At 41.8% G+C, this 25,069-nt stretch overlaps 1 protein-coding gene across 6 annotated transcripts; it reads left to right on the top strand.

Annotated features, from left to right (window-relative positions):
- The first annotated feature begins 10,344 nt into the window (after window positions 1-10,344).
- On the top strand, window positions 10,345-14,883 carry LOC120041339 (E3 ubiquitin-protein ligase TRIM47-like). 6 transcript variants are annotated; one of them, XR_005475878.1, is made up of 4 exons: window positions 10,345-10,985; window positions 11,631-11,726; window positions 12,886-13,061; window positions 14,834-14,883. XR_005475878.1 is itself a non-coding variant. In XM_038986279.1 (3 exons), the coding sequence occupies exons 1-3, from the start codon at window positions 10,389-10,391 to the stop codon at window positions 14,020-14,022; spliced, it is 708 nt and encodes a 235-aa protein (XP_038842207.1). In that variant the 5' UTR covers window positions 10,345-10,388; the 3' UTR covers window positions 14,023-14,047. The 6 variants fall into 6 exon arrangements, 2 of the variants coding, with proteins under 2 accessions (XP_038842207.1, XP_038842206.1); XR_005475879.1 differs by lacking the exon at window positions 14,834-14,883 and adding an exon at window positions 14,008-14,056; XR_005475881.1 differs by lacking the exon at window positions 14,834-14,883 and adding an exon at window positions 13,956-13,974.
- Window positions 14,884-25,069: the final 10,186 nt, after the last annotated feature.

Raw genomic sequence — 25,069 nt, 5'->3', positions numbered from 1 at the left:
TGGCAGTCAAGTCTGAGGAAACATCCTGGAACAATGAAACACCAGATTTTTGACTTCAGGATGACATTACCCTGGAGTATGTGGTTCAGGATGACTTTACCCTGGAGTCTGTGGTTCAGGATGACTTTACCCTGGAGTCTGTGGTTCAGGAGGACTTTACCCTGGAGTCTGTGGTTCAGGATGACTTTACCATGGAGTCTGTGGTTCACTGCTAGACCTCGGCCTGTCACTGCTAGACCTCGGCCTGGTACCGCTAGACCTCGGCCTGATACCGCTAGACCTCGGCCTGATACCGCTAGACCTCGGCCTGTCACTGCTAGACCTCGGCCTGATACCGCTAGACCTCGGCCTGATACCGCTAGACCTCGGCCTGTCACTGCTAGACCTCGGCCTGGTACTGCTAGACCTCGGCCTGGTACTGCTAGACCTCGGCCTGTCACTGCTAGACCTCGGCCTGTCACTGCTAGACCCCGGCCTGTCACTGCTAGACCCCGGCCTGTCACTGCTAGACCCCGGCCTGTCACTGCTAGACCCCGGCCTGTCACTGCTAGACCTCGGCCTGTCACTGCTAGACCTCGGCCTGATACTGCTAGACCTCGGCCTGTCACTGCTAGACCTCGGCCTGATACTGCTAGACCTCGGCCTGTCACTGCTAGACCTCGGCCTGATACTGCTAGACCTCGGCCTGTCACTGCTAGACCCCGGCCTGTCACTGCTAGACCTCGGCCTGGTACTGCTAGACCTCGGCCTGGTACTGCTAGACCTCGGCCTGTCACTGCTAGACCCCGGCCTGTTACTGCTAGACCCCGGCCTGTCACTGCTAGACCTCCATGTGTCTCTATGGTCCAGATAGACTAGTAGTGTCAGTATCAGGTTGAACTTACAAATTGATCCAGCCAGCCAGGCTATAGGGTTAAATTACAGAGAGATGATCCAAGGGCTACTTTATCTGTAGAGACCAGAGGAAGCTCCTCAGGGGAGGAAGGGGAAGTTGAACATTTAAAAAGTTATAATTTTTAGATAAAACTAAACTAACTACATTCACCTGACCAAATAATTGATTAAAACATACTGGTTTGCAGTGAAGGTCTACAGTAGCCTCAACAGCACTCTGTAGGGTAGCACCATGGTGTAGCCGGAGGACAGCTAGCTTCCGTCCTCCTCTGAGTACATTGACTTCTATACAAAACCTAGGAGGCTCATGGTTTTCACCCCCTTCCATAGACTTACACAGTAATTATGACAACTTCCTGGAGGACATCCTCCAGCCTATCAGAGCTCTTGCAGCATGAACTGGCGTGCTGTTCACCCAATCAAAGGATCAGAGAATGAATCTAGTACTGAAAGCATAAGCTACAGCTAGCTAGCACTGCAGTGGATAAAATGTTGTAAGTAGTTGACTCAAAGAGAGAGAGAAAGACAATAGTTGAACAGTTTTGAACAAATTAATTTCTTTTAAAATGAAGGAAGGAGCGAGAGAGATTACTATACTTTGTCATTTTTTTTCACTTTCACTTACTTAGCTAGGAAATGCAGCTTGCTAGTTTAGCCTACTCAAACACCCTGCTCAAACAGAGAGGCATGCTATGTTAGCTAGCTGGCTATGACTATCTAATACTGGAACTCTTCCAATTCAAGGTAAGCTTTTTTTTTTTTACAAATCTATTGCCACCGGGGCCCGCCAATGTAACTGCTAAACTGCTTGCTGACTGTACTGCATGATTGTAGCGGGTTTACCAATGTGGTAGGTCTATTATCTATGGTGACGATGACGTTACTTTAGCTAATATGGTGACGATGACGTAGGCTGTGTGTAACGGTTAGCAGTTATGATATGAAGGTTTGTCTTGGAAAGGTCTTTTCACCTGGTCACAGACAGCTGATGTGTTTGTGCACTGAAGTCCACAAGCGAAGGGAAAAGGCGAGAGGAGGAGAGCGCTTAGATAGTAGCGAGAAGGAATACAACGTGGCTGCTATGAAAGCGGACTGTGTTTTATGCGTTATCGGGGTCTATTCATTCCGCTGATTCTGTTGAAAAAAAAAAGTTTCTTAAAAAACGGAAGCAAACGGAACGAAAACAGGGATCAACAGGGATTTGATTTGATAAACATACCTGAATTTGTCCAATAGAAACTCTCGTTTGCAACTGTTGGGTCTAATGATTACACCCTAGATCAGCTAGATGCAGGCCAGAGGGTGCAAGGAGGTATTGAATGTGTCTCTGTCTGTCACCTTGAACTTGTCTCTTGACATTGGAGTATCATATAGTAGCCTAAACCTATCAATATTACATTGAACTGGGTGAATGGAATATGAATGACAGTCATCCAATATGCTGTAATAGAAATAAGGCTGTGCTCATAAAAAATTCAAAAATCGTCCTCCCGCATCTTAAAACGGCACCAACCGCCACTGGTATAGACATATATTAATCTGTATATGTCTATACCAATGCTGACACACACACACACACACACACACACACACACACACACACACACACACACACACACACACACACACACACACACACACACACACACACACACACACACACACACACACACACACACACAGCAATCTCTGCCCGTTTCATTTATTTTTTGCTCTCAGTTCAAAATCTAATTTTGATGTTGAAATATAAATGAACTACAGCCTCTTCATCGTCAGCTGAAGTTGCCACGCACAGATATGAACTATTTAATCACATGACTTATTGATGACAGATCAGATGGAAAAGTCTCATTGTTTTGTCCGAAAGCATCACCGTCAAAATCAATAATTTACAGTTGGTTTTAGGGAGGGGGGGGGGTCTGTACTGGTGCAGGCATTGTGATGTATCTTCGTGTGAAAAGAGTGACATTATATAGCATTGTATTGTATGCAATGTAACAATCCCTCCAGTGTCTATTGTCTAACGCCCCACCCGTCCAGGCCACATGGTGACCGATACACAATGTCACCCAGTCTTAGAATAACAGATCTTATGTTTAAGGAAACACAGAAGACGACGAATCAGATTAAGATAACGATGAAGAAGAGGACACATGCCTACAGCGGAGACGCTGAATATGAGGCTGTCGATTTACTTCTCGTCCTGTTGTTTGCTTGTTGATTTGTTGTGTGTAACCCTAGAGATGTACGGTGGCTTGAAGGGGACATCTGTCTAACCCTAGAGATGGACTGTACGGTGGCTTGAAGGGGACATCTGTCTAACCCTAGAGATGGACTGTACGGTGGCTTGAAGGGGACATCTGTCTAACCCTAGAGATGGACTGTACGGTGGCTTGAAGGGGACATCTGTCTAACCCTAGAGATGGACTGTACGGTGGCTTGAAGGGGACATCTGTCTAACCCTAGAGATGTACGGTGGCTTGAAGGGGACATCTGTCTAACCCTAGAGATGGACTGTACGGTGGCTTGAAGGGGACATCTGTCTAACCCTAGAGATGGACTGTACGGTGGCTTGAAAGGGACATCTGTCTAACCCTAGAGAGGCACTGTACGGTGGCTTGAAGGGGACATCTGTCTAACCCTAGAGATGCACTGTACGGTGGCTTGAAAGGGACATCTGTCTAACCCTAGAGATGCACTGTACGGTGGCTTGAAGGGGACATTTGTGTAACCATAGCGACGCACTGTACGGTGGCTTGAAGGGGACATTTGTGTAACCCTAGAGATGCACTGTACGGTGGCTTGAAGGGGACATTTGTGTAACCCTAGAGATGCACTGTACGGTGGCTTGAAGGGGACATTTGTGTAACCGTAGCGACGCACTGTACGGTGGCTTGAAGGGGACATCTGTCTAACCCTAGAGACGCACTGTACGGTGGCTTGAAGGGGACATCTGTCTAACCCTAGAGACGCACTGTACGGTGGCTTGAAGGGGACATCTGTGTAACCCTAGCGACGCACTGTACGGTGGCTTGAAGGGGACATTTGTCTCACAATGTGCCTGCCTCCTGCCACCATACTGCTATAAATACTTCCTGGTTGTGACAGTCCACACAGGAAGCAGCAGAGCAGAGGAGCTGCATAACACCCTGACCTTTAATATTTATATATTCCTTAAATCCAGCAGAGCAGAGGAGCTTTGAGGAGCTGCATAACACCCTGACCTTTAATATTTATATATTCCTTAAATCCATTCTTTTACTTTTAGATTTGTTTGTATTGTTGTGAATTGTTAGATGCTACTGCACTGTTGGAGCTAGGAACACAAGCATTTAGTTAGATGCTACTGCACTGTTGGAGCTAGGAACACAAGCATTTAGTTAGATGCTACTGCATTGTTGGAGCCAGGAACACAAGCATTTAGTTAGATACTACTGCACTGTTGGAGCTAGGAACACAAGCATTGTTAGATATTACTGCACTGCTGGAGCCAGGAACACAAGCAATGTTAGATATTACTGCACTGTTGGAGCCAGGAACACAAGCATTTAGTTAGATATTACTGCACTGTTGGAGCCAGGAACACAAGCATTTAGTTAGATATTACTGCACTGTTGGAGCCAGGAACACAAGCAATGTTAGATATTACTGCACTGTTGGAGCCAGGAACACAAGCATTGTTAGATATTACTGCACTGTTGGAGCCAGGAACACAAGCATTGTTAGATATTACTGCACTGTTGGAGTCAGGAACACAAGCATTTAGTTAGATATTACTGCACTGTTGGAGCCAGGAACACAAGCATTTAGTTAGATATTACTGCACTGTTGGAGCCAGGAACACAAGCAATGTTAGATATTACTGCACTGTTGGAGCCAAGAACACAAGCATTTAGTTAGATATTACTGCACTGTTGGAGCCAGGAACACAAGCAATGTTAGATATTACTGCACTGTTGGAGCTAGGAACACAAGCATTTAGTTAGATATTACTGCACTGTTGGAGCCAGGAACACAAGCAATGTTAGATACTACTGCACTGTTGGAGCTAGGAACACAAGCATTTAGTTAGATATTACTGCACTGTTGGAGCCAGGAACACAAGCATTTAGTTAGATATTACTGCACTGTTGGAGCTAGGAACACAAGCATTTAGTTAGATGCTACTGCCCTGTTGGAGCCAGGAACACAAGCATTGTTAGATATTACTGCACTGTTGGAGCCAGGAACACAAGCGTTTAGTTAGATATTACTGCACTGTTGGAGCCAGGAACACAAGCATTGCTAGATATTACTGCACTGTTGGAGCCAGGAACACAAGCGTTTAGTTAGATATTACTGCACTGTTGGAGCAAGGAACACAAGCATTTAGTTAGATATTACTGCACTGTTGGAGCAAGGAACACAAGCAATGTTAGATATTACTGCACTGTTGGAGCCAGGAACACAAGCAATGTTAGATATTACTGCACTGCTGGAGCCAGGAACACAAGCATTGTTAGATATTACTGTCCTGTTGGAGCCAGGAACACAAGCATTGTTAGATATTACTGTCCTGTTGGAGCCAGGAACACAAGCATTGTTAGATATTACTGTCCTGTTGGAGCCAGGAACACAAGCATTTAGTTAGATATTACTGCACTGTTGGAGCCAGGAACACAAGCATTTAGTTAGATATTACTGCACTGTTGGAGCCAGGAACACAAGCATTGTTAGATATTACTGCACTGTTGGAGCCAGGAACACAAGCATTTAGTTAGATATTACTGCACTGCTGGAGCCAGGAACACAAGCATTTAGTTAGATATTACTGCACTGTTGGAGCCAGGAACACAAGCATTGTTAGATATTACTGCACTGTTGGAGCCAGGAACACAAGCAATGTTAGATATTACTGCACTGTTGGAGCCAGGAACACAAGCATTTAGTTAGATATTACTGCACTGTTGGAGCCAGGAACACAAGCAATGTTAGATATTACTGCACTGTTGGAGCCAGGAACACAAGCATTTAGTTAGATATTACTGCACTGTTGGAGCCAGGAACACAAGCATTTAGTTAGATATTACTGCACTGTTGGAGCCAGGAACACAAGCATTTAGTTAGATATTACTGCACTGTTGGAGCCAGGAACACAAGCATTTAGTTAGATATTACTGCACTGTTGGAGCCAGGAACACAAGCAATGTTAGATATTACTGCACTGTTGGAGCCAGGAACACAAGCATTTAGTTAGATATTACTGCACTGTTGGAGCCAGGAACACAAGCATTGTTAGATATTACTGCACTGTTGGAGCCAGGAACACAAGCAATGTTAGATATTACTGCACTGTTGGAGCCAGGAACACAAGCATTTAGTTAGATATTACTGCACTGTTGGAGCCAGGAACACAAGCATTTAGTTAGATATTACTGCACTGTTGGAGCCAGGAACACAAGCAATGTTAGATATTACTGCACTGTTGGAGCCAGGAACACAAGCATTTAGTTAGATATTACTGCACTGTTGGAGCCAGGAACACAAGCATTGTTAGATATTACTGCACTGTTGGAGCCAGGAACACAAGCAATGTTAGATATTACTGCACTGTTGGAGCCAGGAACACAAGCATTTAGTTAGATATTACTGCACTGTTGGAGCCAGGAACACAAGCATTGTTAGATATTACTGCACTGTTGGAGCCAGGAACACAAGCATTTAGTTAGATATTACTGCACTGTTGGAGCCAGGAACACAAGCATTGTTAGATATTACTGCACTGTTGGAGCCAGGAACACAAGCATTGTTAGATATTACTGCACTGTTGGAGCCAGGAACACAAGCAATGTTAGATATTACTGCACTGTTGGAGCCAGGAACACAAGCATTTAGTTAGATATTACTGCACTGTTGGAGCCAGGAACACAAGCAATGTTAGATATTACTGCACTGTTGGAGCCAGGAACACAAGCATTTAGTTAGATATTACTGCACTGTTGGAGCCAGGAACACAAGCATTTAGTTAGATATTACTGCACTGTTGGAGCCAGGAACACAAGCATTGCTAGATATTACTGCACTGTTGGAGCTAGGAACACAAGCATTTAGTTAGATATTACTGCACTGTTGGAGCCAGGAACACAAGCAATGTTAGATATTACTACACTGTTGGAGCCAGGAACACAAGCAATGTTAGATATTACTGCACTGTTGGAGCCAGGAACACAAGCATTTAGTTAGATATTACTGCACTGTTGGAGCCAGGAACACAAGCATTTAGTTAGATATTACTGCACTGCTGGAGCTAGGAACACAAGCAATGTTAGATATTACTGCACTGTTGGAGCCAGGAACACAAGCATTGTTAGATATTACTGCACTGTTGGAGCCAGGAACACAAGCATTTAGTTAGATATTACTGCACTGTTGGAGTCAGGAACACAAGCATTTAGTTAGATATTACTGCACTGTTGGAGCCAGGAACACAAGCATTTAGTTAGATATTACTGCACTGTTGGAGCCAGGAACACAAGCATTGCTAGATATTACTGCACTGTTGGAGCTAGGAACACAAGCATTTAGTTAGATATTACTGCACTGTTGGAGCCAGGAACACAAGCATTTAGTTAGATATTACTGCACTGTTGGAGCCAGGAACACAAGCAATGTTAGATATTACTGCACTGTTGGAGCCAGGAACACAAGCATTTAGTTAGATATTACTGCACTGTTGGAGCCAGGAACACAAGCATTGAGTTAGATATTACTGCACTGTTGGAGCCAGGAACACAAGCATTGCTAGATATTACTGCACTGTTGGAGCTAGGAACACAAGCATTTAGTTAGATATTACTGCACTGTTGGAGCCAGGAACACAAGCATTTAGTTAGATTATACTGCACTGTTGGAGCCAGGAACACAAGCAATGTTAGATATTACTGCACTGTTGGAGCCAGGAACACAAGCAATGTTAGATATTACTGCACTGTTGGAGCCAGGAACACAAGCATTGAGTTAGATATTACTACACTGTTGGAGCCAGGAACACAAGCAATGTTAAATATTACTGTTGGAGCTAGGAACACAAGCATTTAGTTAGATATTACTACACTGTTGGAGCCAGGAACACAAGCAATGTTAGATATTACTGTTGGAGCTAGGAACACAAGCATTTAGTTAGATATTACTGCACTGTTGGAGCCAGGAACACAAGCAATGTTAGATATTACTGCACTGTTGGAGCCAGGAACACAAGCAATGTTAGATATTACTGCACTGCTGGAGCCAGGAACACAAGCATTTAGTTAGAGATTACTGCACTGTTGGAGCCAGGAACACAAGCATTGTTAGATATTACTGCACTGTTGGAGCCAGGAACACAAGCATTGTTAGATATTACTGCACTGTTGGAGCCAGGAACACAAGCAATGTTAGATATTACTGCACTGTTGGAGCCAGGAACACAAGCATTGTTAGATATTACTGCACTGTTGGAGCCAGGAACACAAGCATTTCACTACACCCACAATAACATCTGATAAATATGTGTATGCGACCAATAAAATAAAATGTGATTGTATTTTTGAAAGTGTTAGATAATTCTCAATCCGCGTTGTGTCTTGTCTAAGAACAGTCCTTATCCGTGGTGCTGTATATTAACCATATACCACACCTCCTCAGTCCTTATCCGTGGTACTGTATATTAACCATATACCACACCTCCTCAGGCCTTATCCGTGGTGCTGTATATTAACCATATACCACACCTCCTCAGTCCTTATCCGTGGTACTGTATATTAACCATATACCACACCTCCTCAGTCCTTATCCATGGTACTGTATATTAACCATATACCACACCTCCTCAGGCCTTATCCATGGTACTGTATATTAACCATATACCACACCTCCTCAGTCCTTATCCGTGGTACTGTATATTAACCATATACCACACCTCCTCAGTCCTTATCCATGGTACTGTATATTAACCATATACCACACCTCCTCAGTCCTTATCCGTGGTGCTGTATATTAACCATATACCACACCTCCTCAGTCCTTATCCGTGGTGCTGTATATTAACCATATACCACACCTCCTCAGTCCTTATCCGTGGTGCTGTATATTAACCATATACCACACCTCCTCAGTCCTTATCCGTGGTACTGTATATTAACCATATACCACACCTCCTCAGTCCTTATCCGTGGTACTGTATATTAACCATATACCACACCTCCTCAGTCCTTATCCGTGGTACTGTATATTCACCATATACCACACCTCCTCAGTCCTTATCCGTGGTGCTGTATATTAACCATATACCACACCTCCTCAGTCCTTATCCGTGGTGCTGTATATTAACCATATACCACACCTCCTCAGTCCTTATCCGTGGTGCTGTATATTATTAACCATATACCACACCTCCTCAGTCCTTATCCGTGGTACTGTATATTAACCATATACCACACCTCCTCAGTCCTTATCCGTGGTACTGTATATTAACCATATACCACACCTCCTCAGTCCTTATCCGTGGTACTGTATATTAACCATATACCACACCTCCTCAGTCCTTATCCGTGGTGCTGTATATTAACCATATACCACACCTCCTCAGTCCTTATCCGTGGTGCTGTATATTAACCATATACCACACCTCCTCAGTCCTTATCCGTGGTGCTGTATATTAACCATATACCACACCTCCTCAGTCCTTATCTGTGGTGCTGTATATTAACCATATACCACACCTCCTCAGTCCTTATCCGTGGTACTGTATATTAACCATATACCACACCTCCTCAGGCCTTATCCATGGTACTGTATATTAACCATATACCACACCTCCTCAGTCCTTATCCGTGGTGCTGTATATTAACCATATACCACACCTCCTCAGTCCTTATCCGTGGTGCTGTATATTAACCATATACCAAACCTCCTCAGTCCTTATCTGTGGTACTGTATATTAACCATATACCACACCTCCTCAGGCCTTATCCGTGGTACTGTATATTAACCATATACCACACCTCCTCAGGCCTTATCCGTGGTACTGTATATTAACCATATACCACACCTCCTCAGTCCTTATCCGTGGTACTGTATATTAACCATATACCACACCTCCGCAGGCCTTATTGATTAATTACAACACATAGGTGTATTATAAGGCATTATAAAGGTCATTAAAATAATGATACAGACGTACTTCATAGAAACTGTTACCCTTCAGATATTCTAACAACTCACATTTTAAGATTCATTATGTCATTTGTTCCATGTTAAGGGCTCTAACCTTGGAACAAAACTATTTGTCTCCCTCTTGCTGTTGCATGCAGTTCCTCTCTCTCTTCCTCCATTCCTCTAACCCCTCCCTCCTTCTAACCCCACCCCTCTGGCAGAACCAGGAAGTCCCTCCCCTTCCAACAAACTCTCTTCTGAGGAAACAAAACTGATCTGAGTGTCTGTGTCGTCTGTCTGTGTGAGAGTGAACAACCGTCCAAATGGCTCAACAGGGAGATCTGCTGGACCAGGACCAGTTCTGTTGTTCTGTCTGTCTGGATCTACTGAAGGAGCCGGTCACTATTCCCTGTGGACACAGTTACTGTAGGAGCTGTATTGAGGGCTGCTGGGATCAGGATGTTCTGAAAGGGGTCTATAGCTGTCCTCAGTGCAGAGAGACCTTCACTCCAAGGCCTAATCTGAGGAAAAATAACATGTTGGCTGAGCTGGTGGAGAAACTGAAGAAGACAGGACTCCAGGCTGCTCCCCCTCCTGCTCTGTGCTATGCTGGACCTGGAGATGTGGTGTGTGATTTCTGCACTGGGACCAGAAAGCAGAAAGCCCTCATGTCCTGTCTGGCGTGTCTGGCCTCTTACTGTGAGACTCACCTCCAACCTCACTATGAATTTCATCCTTTGAAGAAGCACAAGCTGGTCAAAGCCACCGCACAACTACAGGAGAAGATCTGCTCTCATCATGACAAACTGCTGGAGGTTTACTGTCGTACCGATCAGCAGTGTATCTGTCTGATGTGTACAATGGATGAACATAAAGGCCATGATACAGTGTCAGCTGCAGCAGAGAGGACTGAGAAACAGGTAAGACCAGAACAACAGGGGCGGCAGGTAGCCTAGTGGTTAGAGTGTAGAGGTGGCAGGTAGCCTAGTGGTTAGAGTGTAGAGGTGGCAGGTAGCCTAGCATTAGGCAAGTAACCGAAAGGTTGCTAGATTGAATCCCGAGCTGACAAGGTAAAAATCTGTCGCTCTGCCCCTGAACAAGGCAGTTAACCTGTTGTTCCTAGGCAGTCATTGTAAATAAGAATTTTCTCTTAACTGACTTGCCTATTAAAAACTTGTTGGTGACTGTCTGATAAACAAAGAATTAAAGATACAGTAGGAACTAAATCTGTTTGAATATGAGATCATTCAAATGAATTCGATCCACAGCAGAACAAATATGAACACAAACCTTGAGTATATAGATATGTTAACCCAGATTCTCCAAATGTATCACCATTTTCTAAAGTCAAACACTATTATCATTCTGAATCAAATCAAATCAAGTTTATTTTATATAGCCCTTCGTACATCAGCTAATATCTCGAAGTGCTGTACAGAAACCCAGCCTAAAACCCCAAACAGCAAGCAATGCAGGTGTAGAATGGGTCCTATATCACATTACTATACTATTGATCTACTGGACTAATAAAGCTTGATAGCTCATTGAAGAGTGATTCTCCACAGAGGCAGCTGGGGATGAGTCAGCAGAAGGTCCAGCAGAGATTCCAGGAGAGAGAGAAGGAGCTGAAGGAGCTCCAACAGGCTGTGGAGTCTTTCAAGGTGAGTATTGTTGACCAGAGGAGACACACCATTTCACTTCTCTTCTCCAATCAGAGAGAGGGAGAGGGGCCCCTCTCCAATCCCACTGACCCCACTTTTGAGAACAGGCTGTCTGGACCCCTTTCAGAGAATAGACTGTTTAATGTAACCGACGGGATATGAACCCAGGTCTACCGTGGGAGAAACCAACATCTTGACCGTTACACCAAGAGGACATTCCCTATTGAACCGACACTGATTTAGAAGTAGCAGGCGGGGCTACCTCATCACATAACCATGAGTAACCATGACTGACTCATGTCCCCTATACATTAACATGGAGCTCTCTCTCTCTCTATTCTATTCAAAGATCTTTATTGGCTTGGGAAACATATCTTTACTATGCCAAAGCAAGTGAAATAGATAATAAACAATCATGAATGAACAGTAAATATTACTCAACATTTAGTCGTTGGCATGGTACAGGAGCAGATAGGGTCAAAGTAGTGGAATGGGGTAGTGGGTTTTTAATGAGTGTAGGGTTAGTTGGCATGGTGCAGGAGCAGATAGGGTCAAAGTAGTGGAATGGGGTAGTGGGTTTTTAATGAGTGTAGGGTTAGTTGGCATGGTGCAGGAGCAGATAGGGTCAAAGTAGTGGAATGGGGTAGTGGGTTTTTAATGAGTGTAGGGTTAGTTGGAAGGGTGTTTTATTAGTATTATCATAAAGAGGGAAAGATTGAAGTGTAGGGTCATTGAGGTTGGACGGGGTTGGGGGGGTTTGGAAGGGATTTGGGGGATGGGGGAGGGTCTATTAGAAGTTACTAGGACTCTTTTTTATTTTCTCAGAAGTTCTGAGTTAGGTAGGAGGATTTAGAAATGTTGTAAACCGTGATTGGACACACTCCAGCACAGTAGGTGGCGCCATGCACCTTTAACGTTGGTTTGTGGACCGTCATTATATCATAGAAGAAGAAGTTGGTCTGTGAGGGTTTTGTGGTTCCTGAGGAGGGCTACTATTCTTTTTTATTTTGGTTTTCAAGTATTTTCAGAATTTATTAAAGCCAAAGCTAAAGCTACCCTAAACAATTCAATATATCAGTCAATATATTTTCTCTGTGATTTGTTGTTTTCCCGTCAACCGTTCCATCGCATCTTAACCGTGTTACCGGGCGGGCACTAGGACCCGGGGGAGGCTGCTGCTGCAGAGGCTGCTGCACCGCTAGTGACGTCAGTCCTACTTGGAGCTCATTGTGGTCAACGTCAGCTGTGGCTCGAGACTGCTAGCTAACGGTTAACGGAGAGGAAAAGACTCTGACAGGACACATTCATGTAGATAGGCTATGATGGCAATTTGTGGTAAGTTACAATAGAGAGAGAGACTTTTCACTACTATAGACTTTGGTCATAATCAAAGCTTTGTTAACCAATACGTTTTTATGTGAGGCTGCCGGTAAGTTACAGTGTAACAGACGTTGTTAGCTAGCTAACGGTGACGTTAACGGTGTCTTTTAAATTCCACATAAATTATGTGGTGATGATATCTAGATAACGTTGTATTTAATGTAGTTTTACTATCTGTACCAGGCTATAAATGACACAGATGATATCTAGTTAACGTTGTATTTAATGTAGTTTTACTGTCTGTACCAGGCTATAAATGACACAAATGATATCTAGTTAACGTTGTATTTAATGTAGTTTTACTATCTGTGCCAGGCTATAAATGACACAAATGATATCTAGTTAACGTTGTATTTAATGTAGTTTTACTATCTGTGCCAGGCTATAAATGACACAGATGATATCTAGTTAACTTTGTATTTAAGTTTACATGTGAGTCATTTAGCAGACACTCTTATCCAGAGCCACCAGGGTTAAGTGCCTAAATCTGCCTAAAAAAGGCGATTTACAGATTTTTCACCTCGTCTGCTACTTAACACCAAGCGGTCCAGGAGGGGAGACAAGTTGTTATTTTCCAGTTCCGTCCTAAGAACAGGTTTTAGTGGTCAAATAAAAAGGGAGACATTTTTTGGTGCCATTTAGGGGAAACTGAATTCTAAGGATCATTCCAGTCAGAAGAGGCTCTGTGAAGGTTCGTTTCAATTCATTTGCTATGGCCTCGCTAGTGTTCCAGCTCAGACAACGTTCTTTGGCCGTTTGGACTCGTTCTATTGTCCAGCCTACTAGGTCTCAGGGGGCAGAGGCTGGGTCTAGCTCTGCTACGGGGCAGGCTACTGGAGGGGGTACCAGGAGGGAGGAGAGTAGAGCAGGGCCAAGAGGTGTTCTGTACCTGTCTGTCCAGGAGGGAGGAGAGTAGAGCAGGACCAAGAGGTGTTCTGTACCTGCCTGTCCAGGAGGGAGGAGAGTAGAGCAGGACCAAGAGGTGTTCTGTACCTGTCTGTCCAGGAGGGAGGAGAGTAGAGCAGGACCAAGAGGTGTTCTGTACCTGTCTGTCCAGGAGGGAGGAGAGTAGAGCAGGACCAAGAGGTGTTCTGTACCTGTCTGTCCAGGAGGGAGGAGAGTAGAGCAGGACCAAGAGGTGTTCTGTACCTGTCTGTCCAGGAGGGAGGAGAGTAGAGCAGGACCAAGAGGTGTTCTGTACCTGTCTGTCCAGGAGGGAGGAGAGTAGAGCAGGACCAAGAGGTGTTCTGTACCTGTCTGTCCAGGAGGGAGGAGAGTAGAGCAGGACCAAGAGGAGTTCTGTACCTGTCTGTCCAGGAGGGAGGAGAGTAGAGCAGGACCAAGAGGTGTTCTGTACCTGTCTGTCCAGGAGGGAGGAGAGTAGAGCAGGACCAAGAGGTGTTCTGTACCTGTCTGTCCAGGAGGGAGGAGAGTAGAGCAGGTCCAAGAGGTGTTCTGTACCTGTCTGTCCAGGAGGGAGGAGAGTAGAGCAGGACCAAGAGGTGTTCTGTACCTGTCTGTCCAGGAGGGAGGAGAGTAGAGCAGGACCAAGAGGAGTTCTGTACCTGTCTGTCCAGGAGGGGGTACAAGGCCTGGTGGACCTGGAGAGCATTCGGACTCAATGAGGTGCAGAGAGGCTACTGTACCTACTGTCTCTCTCTCTCTCTCTCTCTCTCTCTGTCTCTCTCTGTCTCTCTCTGTCTCTCTGTCTCTCTCTCTCTTAACAGCGCTCTGCACAGGCAGCAGTGGAGGACAGTGATCAGATCTTTACTGAGCTGATCCGCTCCATTGAGAGAAGGAGCTCTGAGGTGAAGGAGCTGATCAGAGCCCAAGAGAAGGCTCAAGTGAGTCAAGCTGAAGGACTCCTGGAGCAACTGAAGCAGGAGATAGCTGAGCTGAGGAAGAGAAGCACTGAGCTGGAGCAGCTCTCACACACAGAGGATCACATCCATTTCCTCCAGGTAACTAAACTGTCTTGTTACATGTGATATGAAATTAACTTCATGTGAAACTATTCATCTACATCATTATGTTGTCCTGTCTCTCTGTCCCTCTCTCTCTCTCTCTCTCTCTGTCCGTCCCTATCTCTCTCTGTCCGTCCCTATCTCTCTCTGTCCGTCCCTATCTCTCTCTGTCCTGTCGTGGAAAATCATCTCAGAAATATAACACTCATAAGAACTTGTGAAATCAAATAGACTTTTTAATACAAAGTATATCAAAGCCGGAATGACCCGCAGAACACACACCGCTTCCCAGCCCCGGCCACAACATTTATACACAAATAGCATATGGGTCCACCCCATATGCAAATAAGCATACTTCCCCTAATTCTTCCTGCCATCATTATCTTTTTAGTTCAGGCTTCTTACTTGTTCACGCCCAATAACGCCCATATCTGCTTTCAGTTAGATTATAATAGTGGCCAGACCCATGCTTGTCTTAAAATAATATATGTCCATCTATCCTATAGGCCTATGACTTAGCCCTGTATTTAACTCAGTGCCTCAGCATGTTCTCTGGTATGTGTGTTTATTGGAATTGGCAGACTATGTGTCTCTTCTATCATTAGTATCCAGTTGCCTTAGGCATATTTCTCTGGTATGTGTGTTTATTGGAATTGTCAGACTATGTGTCTCTTCTATCATTAGTGTCCAGTTGCCTTAGGCATATTTCTCTGGTATGTGTGCTTTTAGTGGAATCAGCAGACTATGTGTCTCTTCTCTTCATGTGGTCTGCCACTTCAATGTTCAGCTGTCTTATGTCTTTATATGTTATCCATGTGTCTTATGTTACTACTACAATCCCCCCTCTGGGGCTATTTAGCCACATAAATGATACAAATAAGACTTTGGGATAGTAAATGAGAATACCTATGATAAACAAGAAAATACAAAAAATAAAAACACAGTGAAGCATATAAACCAACTAGACCAAACATCTCCAATGTGAAATAGGAGTAAAAGATCTAATTAGAAACATTTAAAGAAAACCTAACTAGACCAAACATCTCCAATTATCATAAGAGTAAAAGATCTAATTAGAAACATTAAAGAAAACCTAACTAGACCAAACATCTCCAATTATCATAAGAGTAAAAGATCTAATTATGCATAAAAATTAGAAAGATAAAATATTACATATTTGATGAAGCATGAGCGTGTAGGTACTTAGCCTTGCCTGAGGTTATCTCAGTTATGTGAAAATTAAAAATTAAAAATAATACAATGAGTATATAATATAGTAATATAGTATATAGTAATAAATGAATAAGGAAAAAATCAAAGACCTACATGTAGTTACAAAAGAAACTTGACACAACATCATTCTAAATTTAAGCATTTCAACATGATCCTCCCTCGCAGACACCTCTCTAATAAAGTGATATCAATGATACCAACCTTTGTTTAGAAGATTAAGAACATGGTCCGTAGACACTTGTAACCAGAATACCCTCTGTCATCTAACATGTTCTTGAAATTAACCTAGTTTTTTAGAAGGCATAACTAGCTTTAATTAAAGAAAACCATATATATTCATTGATATACATATCTAAAAATTCAACCAAACATACAAAAACACAAGGCCTTAAACAAAAATAGATATACTAAAATCCTTACATAGGAGCACAGTCCTCATCCATTCCTTCAGTGTAGTGTCTATAAAAACATTCATATTTTCCTTTAACCACGGTACTTCTGTCTAATTGAGGTCCATTTGATTCAGTTCTAATGATATAGGCAGCACAATCATTATCTCCCAGCATGGTCTTATTCAACATAGTTTTACCCCTAGTGCTTACCCAGAGCAATCCTATATTCTATGTCACACAAGGGAATAGAATACTTTCTATTGGTACAATGGTCATTTTTCCAACTTACACAGTTTTTAAATGATGCTGGTTCAGAGACTATTAAAAGATCAGACAAAGGTAATTTTATACACAAAATACAATTGTCCATTTTGTGTTTGTTTGCCATATACTTAGCCCATTCGTATCACTCCTTCTTCACTACTTCTTCTCGTGTGGTGTCCTTGAGTGGTTCTGATTCTGATATATCTAATTCTGTCGCTTTTTCAATGTTCTTATCTTGAGGTAGATCATTAGAGTTTATCAGAAAGTTTCAAATGTCAGTAAAAACTCTCCTGACTGATGTCTCAGGTTGCTTTGTTGGCACGGTGGTCTGCTTGGTAAGGGCAGTCGATGTCATCTAGTGGTAGCTACTGTGGTCGTCACAGCAGCCGCCACCCTTGTTGTTGTCACAGGTTCTTCCTGTTCAGGTGCAGGGGTAGGATCAATCTTAATGACCGTGGTGCTACTCCCTTCGGTCACTGTTGTTCTTGTTATTTCAACTATTAATTCTTCACCTTCAACTGGTTCAATCTGATTCATGATGAGCACCCTCTCGTCTTTTTCTTTGATTAATGTCAGGTCACATCCTTTCGGATCCCAAACGACTTGTCCCTTTGTTTGGTGATGTGTCCATCCACAGAGTGCCATCTCCGGTAAGGGTTTGATCCTTATGATTGAGATAGACTTCAGTTCTCCTGCTTCTGTTATAAGTTGAGGTGGAACAGAGATTCTAACCTTGTCAGTCTTTTTGGATTGTTCGGCTGATTCCTTTCTTCTCTTCCTGCTTCCACCATACATCTTGATTGTGCGTGAGTCTGTTGTTACTGTACTAGTGTTCATTATTACTTTTGCTATGTCAATGTCTTTCTTCCGCCATTCTAACTTCAATTGTTTGTTAAGGGGACCCTTCAAGAGTTGAAAAGTCAATTGTGGGGAAATCCCCTTCCCTTTCTCGTGAGGCTTCTCTTCCTCTTTCTTCCCCTGAGGCTCCCTCCTCAGGCCGGACTGGGTTTTCATCTGGAAGGGTATCAATTTCAGGGAAGAGATGTTCCCATTCTGCAGGTGGTACTTCAGGATCCCACTGTGGAGGGCTTCTGTCAAAGAGGTCTGCCACAGCAGGTATGTCATCAGGAGCAGCAGGCATGTTACTCCCCCCCATTTCTGGGCTTTCTGACCATACCTGAAGAAGCTTTGGTTGTTTTTCCCTTTCCTGTTTAGACTTTTTTCCCCTGGTACTTCTTCTGAGAGCTTTAGTTGATGCACTCGTCGTATCTTGGCTTGTGTCTGGTCTGCCATTTTCTTGACTCCTCCCTGGCGTTTCGATCGTTTCCTCTGCTCCTGCTCCCTCCGGGCTCCCGCCTGGTGTATCAGCATCCTCTGTGTTCTCATCTCTATGTGGTTGTATCCTTCTCTCTGTTGGGACTCGTGTGCAGTGGTTTAGATGATACCACGTCTTGCTTCCTTTCACTTGGACTGCTGTTTTTGTGGCTGTTGCCACCTCGTAGGGTCCTTCTCTCCTCGGTGGATCCCACTTCCTCCGGAACACTCGAACGTGGACTAGATCTCCTGGTATCACTGGGAGAGGTCCTTCTGGTCCCCTTGGATCATCAGACGCAGAACCTCTCGTCCTGGTTCAGGTTTCTGCCTACTTTCTGTGAGGCATTCATACTTAAAGACTTATGGCCTCTGTTCTATGATTGCACCATACATCCTCTTACTTCCATCACTCATCACACAACAAACTGACATTCCAGCTGAAGCTGGCGAACCCCTCTCCTTCCGGTTTCCTAAACATAAGACTTGGAAAACAACAGACAAAACATAACAGCATTGACAATGTTATGTGTTATGCATAAATATATTCATGAAAACTGAAATCTGAGACCATGACAATTCCCACTCTCTCTTCACCTGACTCTATGCCTCCAGGATACTTTTCTGCTGGACTCCACAAAAATAAAAGCCCTAAAAAGCTTCCTCATGCTTCCACCCAGTCTTCCCCTTTTGGCCCCAGGTTCTGAGAGGTGTTCCCAAATCATGTCATTTTTTACTTAGTTTCCCATCTGCTCCATTTTAACTGATAATCATGTGCATAACCTTAATCAACATTATCTCTTCTTGACGTAATTCAACACTATATATGCTTTCACATCAATTCCTTTAACATGTTTGTTTAGAGTATAATATCCTATCATCTATTCTTTTTCACATGATGCATTAAAAAATGAAACAAGTAGCCCCCAAACTCAATCCAGTATGTCTATAGTGGAATCTAGTCTCTCTCTCTCTCTTTCTCTGATTCCACGTCCTCTGTCATGGTGTTTTCAAGCTCACCCCTTATTCAGCTGGACCTCACTTCTCGTGAGACTTATGTACCCACCAAAGAGAGACATGAAGAACTTTACCACTGCAGTGTTGTAAGAAGTATACCACCAGCCTGGTGTATCTTGATGTACACTCAGTCTCCAGAATGCAGCCCAAGCCCTTCCATTTCTGGCTGTTTTTTCCTGAGGACATACACACTAACACATGGGTTATTCCCTGACAGACTTTCTTCTTATAGCAAGATCACTAAATCTTAATTTTTAATAACAGCCCTATGTAACCATTCTGCCTCAAATACCTGGCCTCCTGCCACAGAAATATTCATAATGATAGTCAAATGATGGTCCCTACAGCAACTGCTGTAAAATAACATATAATCAGTCAAGTGTCTTCCAGTTGGATTAATATCCAATCCTAACAAAACTAAGTAATAAGTTTCTTAAACTTTTGCTCTAGTGTTCAAAATGCCACCACTTATTCTTTTTACCATATCTTTAGATATGTGAATTGTTCTATTTACTTTAGAATTGTCCCTATATTTTACACAGCCAGCTGTCTTTCCTTTTCTGTGAATTATCTCTATTATTATACATAGTTTCTAGAAATAACACCCCTTCACTATCATTACCAAATAACACCCCTTCACTATCATTACCTTCATTTATGAGTCCCCTAACCCATAACAGCCATTGTTTGATACATACTTAAAACATCCTTAAGTCAATTTATATATCATTTATATCAGTATCAGTCCCTCCTCAGGAACATATACACAACCTTATGTTCCTCAAAACAAAAATAAATTGACCAAACGAGAAAAAGAGAAAAAAATTATAATAATTACACATTTGCAATAAATTTCCACTATTCGTAATGTAATTAAACCTGGAGAAAACGTCCATCTGTTTCATTCTATGCCCATGTTATTATTGGTCTCTTTCTTCTTCATTCTTGGGTATCATCGCACAACAGACTATCTTTTTATTCAATTAAACATTAGATTTTATCATTACAATTCCAATGACATTATAAAACAAAAGAAACAAAAAATAAAAAACCTTTAATCTAATATTCTGTAAGTTTTGTCAACCACCTTGTCTCAGGATTAGTTTCCAGAGCTTCCCTAGGCCTATTAAATTTAAACAGTTCTATATCTAAATAACTAAACAGTTATTTCTTAAATACATTTTCCAACCCAATATTCAGGATAACAGTCCTTAGTGTTTACTTTAACTCAAATTTGACCTTATCTATTCAATACACAACATCCCTTTAATAATTAACATTTATACTAAACACTTTAAATACCAGTATTATCTATTTTCCAATAGCCCCGTTGTCTCAGTTTTTCTCTCATTTGTGGCCTGATAATGAAAAGATCAGTACCCCAATCCTTTAAGTCATTACTCTCCCTGGCCCATATCATTTCAGCATGTCTTTTTTAGATACAGTTCACAGGTCATCAGACAGTTGTCCCTCACTGTTCAGTCGGTTAGGGTGGGTTTGATCTCCACACCCACTTGTGGTGATATTCTCTCCCATGCCTTAAAGCATTCTAACGTCCCCTTCTATGATAACTCCCGTATTCTACCGGTGATTTCTCAGACAAATTACAGATGATGTATTTATCAACAAAACCCTCACAGAAACCCACACTCCAATAAACCCTTTGGAATAACTTTCAACACTTTTTATATGCATAATGAACAAAGCACATTTGTGTATTTACCCAAAGACCATAACCCCAAGGAACTGATAGTTTTACCTATGAACCCATGTTATATCAAAAATAAAAATTAAAATAAACCTATTCGAATAACTTATTCAATTTAAGGGTACAACTCTTCATAATTTTCCCAGGGACATAATAGATTTTCAAAGTAATTATACAGTTTGAATAGAGTCTGGTGTCTTAAACATTTTATAAGTATATCCCACCTGTTCCAACAATTTCTAGTAAAAGGTGATCAGTCTTTCACAAGAAATTCCTAGGATTCAGGGCATTTTGACACCATTAATATGTTTCCACTCCCCCTTTCTTTAGGAGCAACTTAAATACATTTTTCAAAAACATGTTCATCCTTTTGCATACCCAATTTGAAACTGAATTGGAAAAAACCCTTCCAATATATCTACTAATGCATATTCATTCCCAGTACATGGTGTACTCACTAGTGAATCATAAGCCAATAATCGCAAAGGGACTGGACTCACTCATCCAGAACTCCATGTTTTAGCCTTATCCAGATATTTTTATTTTTAAAGCAGCTGACTTTAATTAACTGCTTTCCACAGTAATGCAGTCTCCAATGACATTGTTGACCAGAGAAGATTAAAAAACCCTTTTTTTTTTTTTTTCCTTATTCTTTCTGGAAAAGAAAGTGTACATATCGTTAATATTCACAATGTTACCTTTTAGTCAGCAAACCAATAATTTTACTTATCCATAGATTTTATTCTAAAGCATCTTTAACAGTTCCAGAGAATTGTGGTATAGAATGTCTAACAATTAAAATTCCATCGTTACTCTACTAGATGTCAAGTCAAACGTGATCTAATACTTCTCCTTGACCACATATAAACTGTAATCTCTATGAAACACTCATTGTTCGCTCAGAGACTATACACCGACAAGTAAAAAATTCCATTCTCACTAACCTCAAACCGATTAGTTGTTTGTTATTTTGACAAGGATATTAACTCTTGTATAGCGGCATTTCCTACTACCGCACTAAGTTCTAATGTCACATTACACTAATTTTTCTCATACCCGATATACCTATATCCAGAACAGAGAGCTATTTTCTTATTGGTTCTTAGATCTTGTCAATAGTTCTGCCAATCACCCGCACGTCTGCGAGGACTAGAGGAACCACACACACAACCCCATCGCAATGTATTTTCTGATGATAGAATGTTGACATCAGAACGCCTGCAAATCGAGCTTCACATTTTGGTCCCATGTGACTGTTTAATTCCCTTGTCCTATTTATCCTGTTTATCAGGTAATAGTGTCCTTCTCTCCCTATTCTATGGAAACAGTCATTTTGTTGTCATGCCACTAATTATTTATTTATTTTTCCTAAATACTCCCATGTATTATACACCTTTTATTTACTATTTTTCCAAGGTAGAGCGAATCCCCTTTCCAATTAAAAATTCATTTGTCCCATCACTTAATTTCTCTTATCAAAGCATGCTCTATATAGTACAGACATTATTTCTGAATACTACAGATGACTTAATGTCTTATTCTAGTACAATACTTCAAATATCACTGTGTTTTTCCCTTTACAGATATCATTATTTATTCATTTTATAGTTCTAATCAATTTTATGATTACATTTACATTACATTTAAGTCATTTAGCAAATGCTCTTATCCAGAGCGACTTACAAATTGGAAAGTTCATACATATTCATCCTGGTCCCCCGTGGGAATTTAACCCTCAACCCTGCGTTGCAAGCACCATGCTCTACCAACTGACTCACACCAGTCCACTGCCCGCTCCGTTAAGATCTCCATCTAACGTCTTACTTTTACCTTTATTAATTTATTTTGTCTATACTTTCTTACCTATTCTCTATATTCTTATTATTTCATTGTCTTTTATCCCATTTTACTGTTTAATTCCCGATTCACGGTTTTAGTGAAACAAACCTCTCATATTCTGGTCTCTGTCCTTCAGGCTATTTTTAGACCGCAGTCTCTGTGGGTACAGAGTGATCGACGGCCTGTTTTTTTCCTCTTCCTTTGTTACACCGTTCGTGAATCCTTAATCTGTCCTGAATTTCACTATTTATCACTATTTATCTTAACTAACCTAGATTCGTTTTTAACTTTATAGTACAATTTCAATTTATCGACGATTCTACTTTCTGTTTTGTTACACACTATTTGGTTTAAACCTCTTTTATTATCTTTATGGTTATTTATTTTAACTCCTTTTTTAGTATTCTACTATGGTCGCTTATTACTTTATCACATCAGTGTTTTTATCCTTGATTATAACTTATTTTACTTCGATGTTCCTTAATTTCATTTCATCTGCCTAATAGCAGTTAACTGTCAGAGAGGCTTGCGCATGCCTCTTCCTACCAGCAGTTGGTCACAGACACACACACACACAACCCATCCTTCCTTTCTTCCTAATGTTCTATCTCTACACAGATCTACTCATTTCTTACAACATTATCATTCATCCTTTTATGTTTCATCTGTTCATTCAATCCCTTTGTTTTTACCTCAAAACAACTTAGTCTTTCTTTATTGACTTAATTCACTTCCTCCTACATAAGCCTAGACTTCTAGGATTTCTACAATATGACGAGACTACTGTCTAATCGGATCAGCTTGTCTTCATATTCTATTCACCCCCCCAATACTGATCTTTACTTCTATTATTAGAGTAGTATTGTGGCGTGACCTACTGAATTACAAAACCCTGTTAGCTAGACAGAGCGGTTTTTTATTCGCAGGATTTCTTTTGCATTTGAACGCCGCACAATCGGGCAAACGTCCTAAATATTCATCCGTACAGTCCCCCTTTCGGGGCGGTAACCATGAATATTTATTTAACTACTGATTTATGTTTTGACCATATAAACTAATTTTGCAGTTGAACGCCGCACAATCGGGCCAACGTTTTCCTGCAACCTAATATTTCACCCGTACAGTCCTCCTTTCAGAGCGTTAACCATGAAATATTTATTTAACTACTGATTTATGCTTTGACCGTATAAGCTACTTTTGCAGTTGAACGCCGCACAATCGGGCAAAACGTTTTTCCTACAACCTAATATTTATAAGCTACTTTTGCAGTTGAACGCCGCACAATCGGGCAAACGTTTTTCCTGCCTTCTAAATATTCATCCGTTCAGTCCCCCGTTCTGGGGCGGTAGCCATGAAGTATTTATTTACTAAATATCCACCCAATCAGACCTCTTTAAAAATGTTCCTTTTTTAAAGAGCGGTGGCTTTCTAACTACTTATTTATGCAGTTCTCTGTTATCTTTAGAGCCATTATTCATAAGTAACCTGTCCAAGCATTCCTTCTACTAATTTTATTGAAGAGGTATCACAGGATTTTCTACCTACATTATCTGTTTTTACCGTATGAGCTGTCCCACATTATAGCCAGCCATCTCAGCCAGATGGCGCAAACAAGCACATCATTTAAGCTACACATTCGAACGGTCTAATCAGAACGAGCGCATGCTCCACTAAACACCTAACACAAGCAAAGTTCACATCGCCCTATTCACTCATTCTCTATACATGCGCATGCATTTATATTTAATACAATTCCCCAAATTACACATACATGCAAATTTATTTGAATTCAAAAGTTCTTTCGTTTTTACTGGTTTCTTTTTAGGAAATTTGAAAGAGAGACTTACATGGCGCCCCTCTCGCTGAGACAGGATCTCTGAAGCAATCCATACAAACATTTCAACTATGTAAGAACAAGCTTACCTTTTTATAGTTGTGGCCATAGTGTTTGCAAGATTGTCCAAAGAAACTATCTCCAGCCCTGGACGCCATTCCTCAGTCCCTGTCCCTCCTGGCTCAGCTCGCCAAATATGTCGTGGAAAATCATCTCAGAAATATAACACTCATAAGAACTTGTGAAATCAAATAGACTTTTTAATACAAAGTATATCAAAGCCGGAATGACCCGCAGAACACACACCGCTTCCCAGCCCCGGCCACAACATTTATACACAAATAGCATATGGGTCCACCCCATATGCAAATAAGCATACTTCCCCTAATTCTTCCTGCCAT

The sequence above is a fragment of the Salvelinus namaycush genome, unplaced genomic scaffold (assembly GCF_016432855.1).
Source record: "Salvelinus namaycush isolate Seneca unplaced genomic scaffold, SaNama_1.0 Scaffold444, whole genome shotgun sequence".
NCBI lineage: Eukaryota > Metazoa > Chordata > Actinopteri > Salmoniformes > Salmonidae > Salvelinus > Salvelinus namaycush.
Note: the sequence above shows the minus strand (reverse complement) of the source record. Positions and strands in the feature narration are given on the sequence as shown.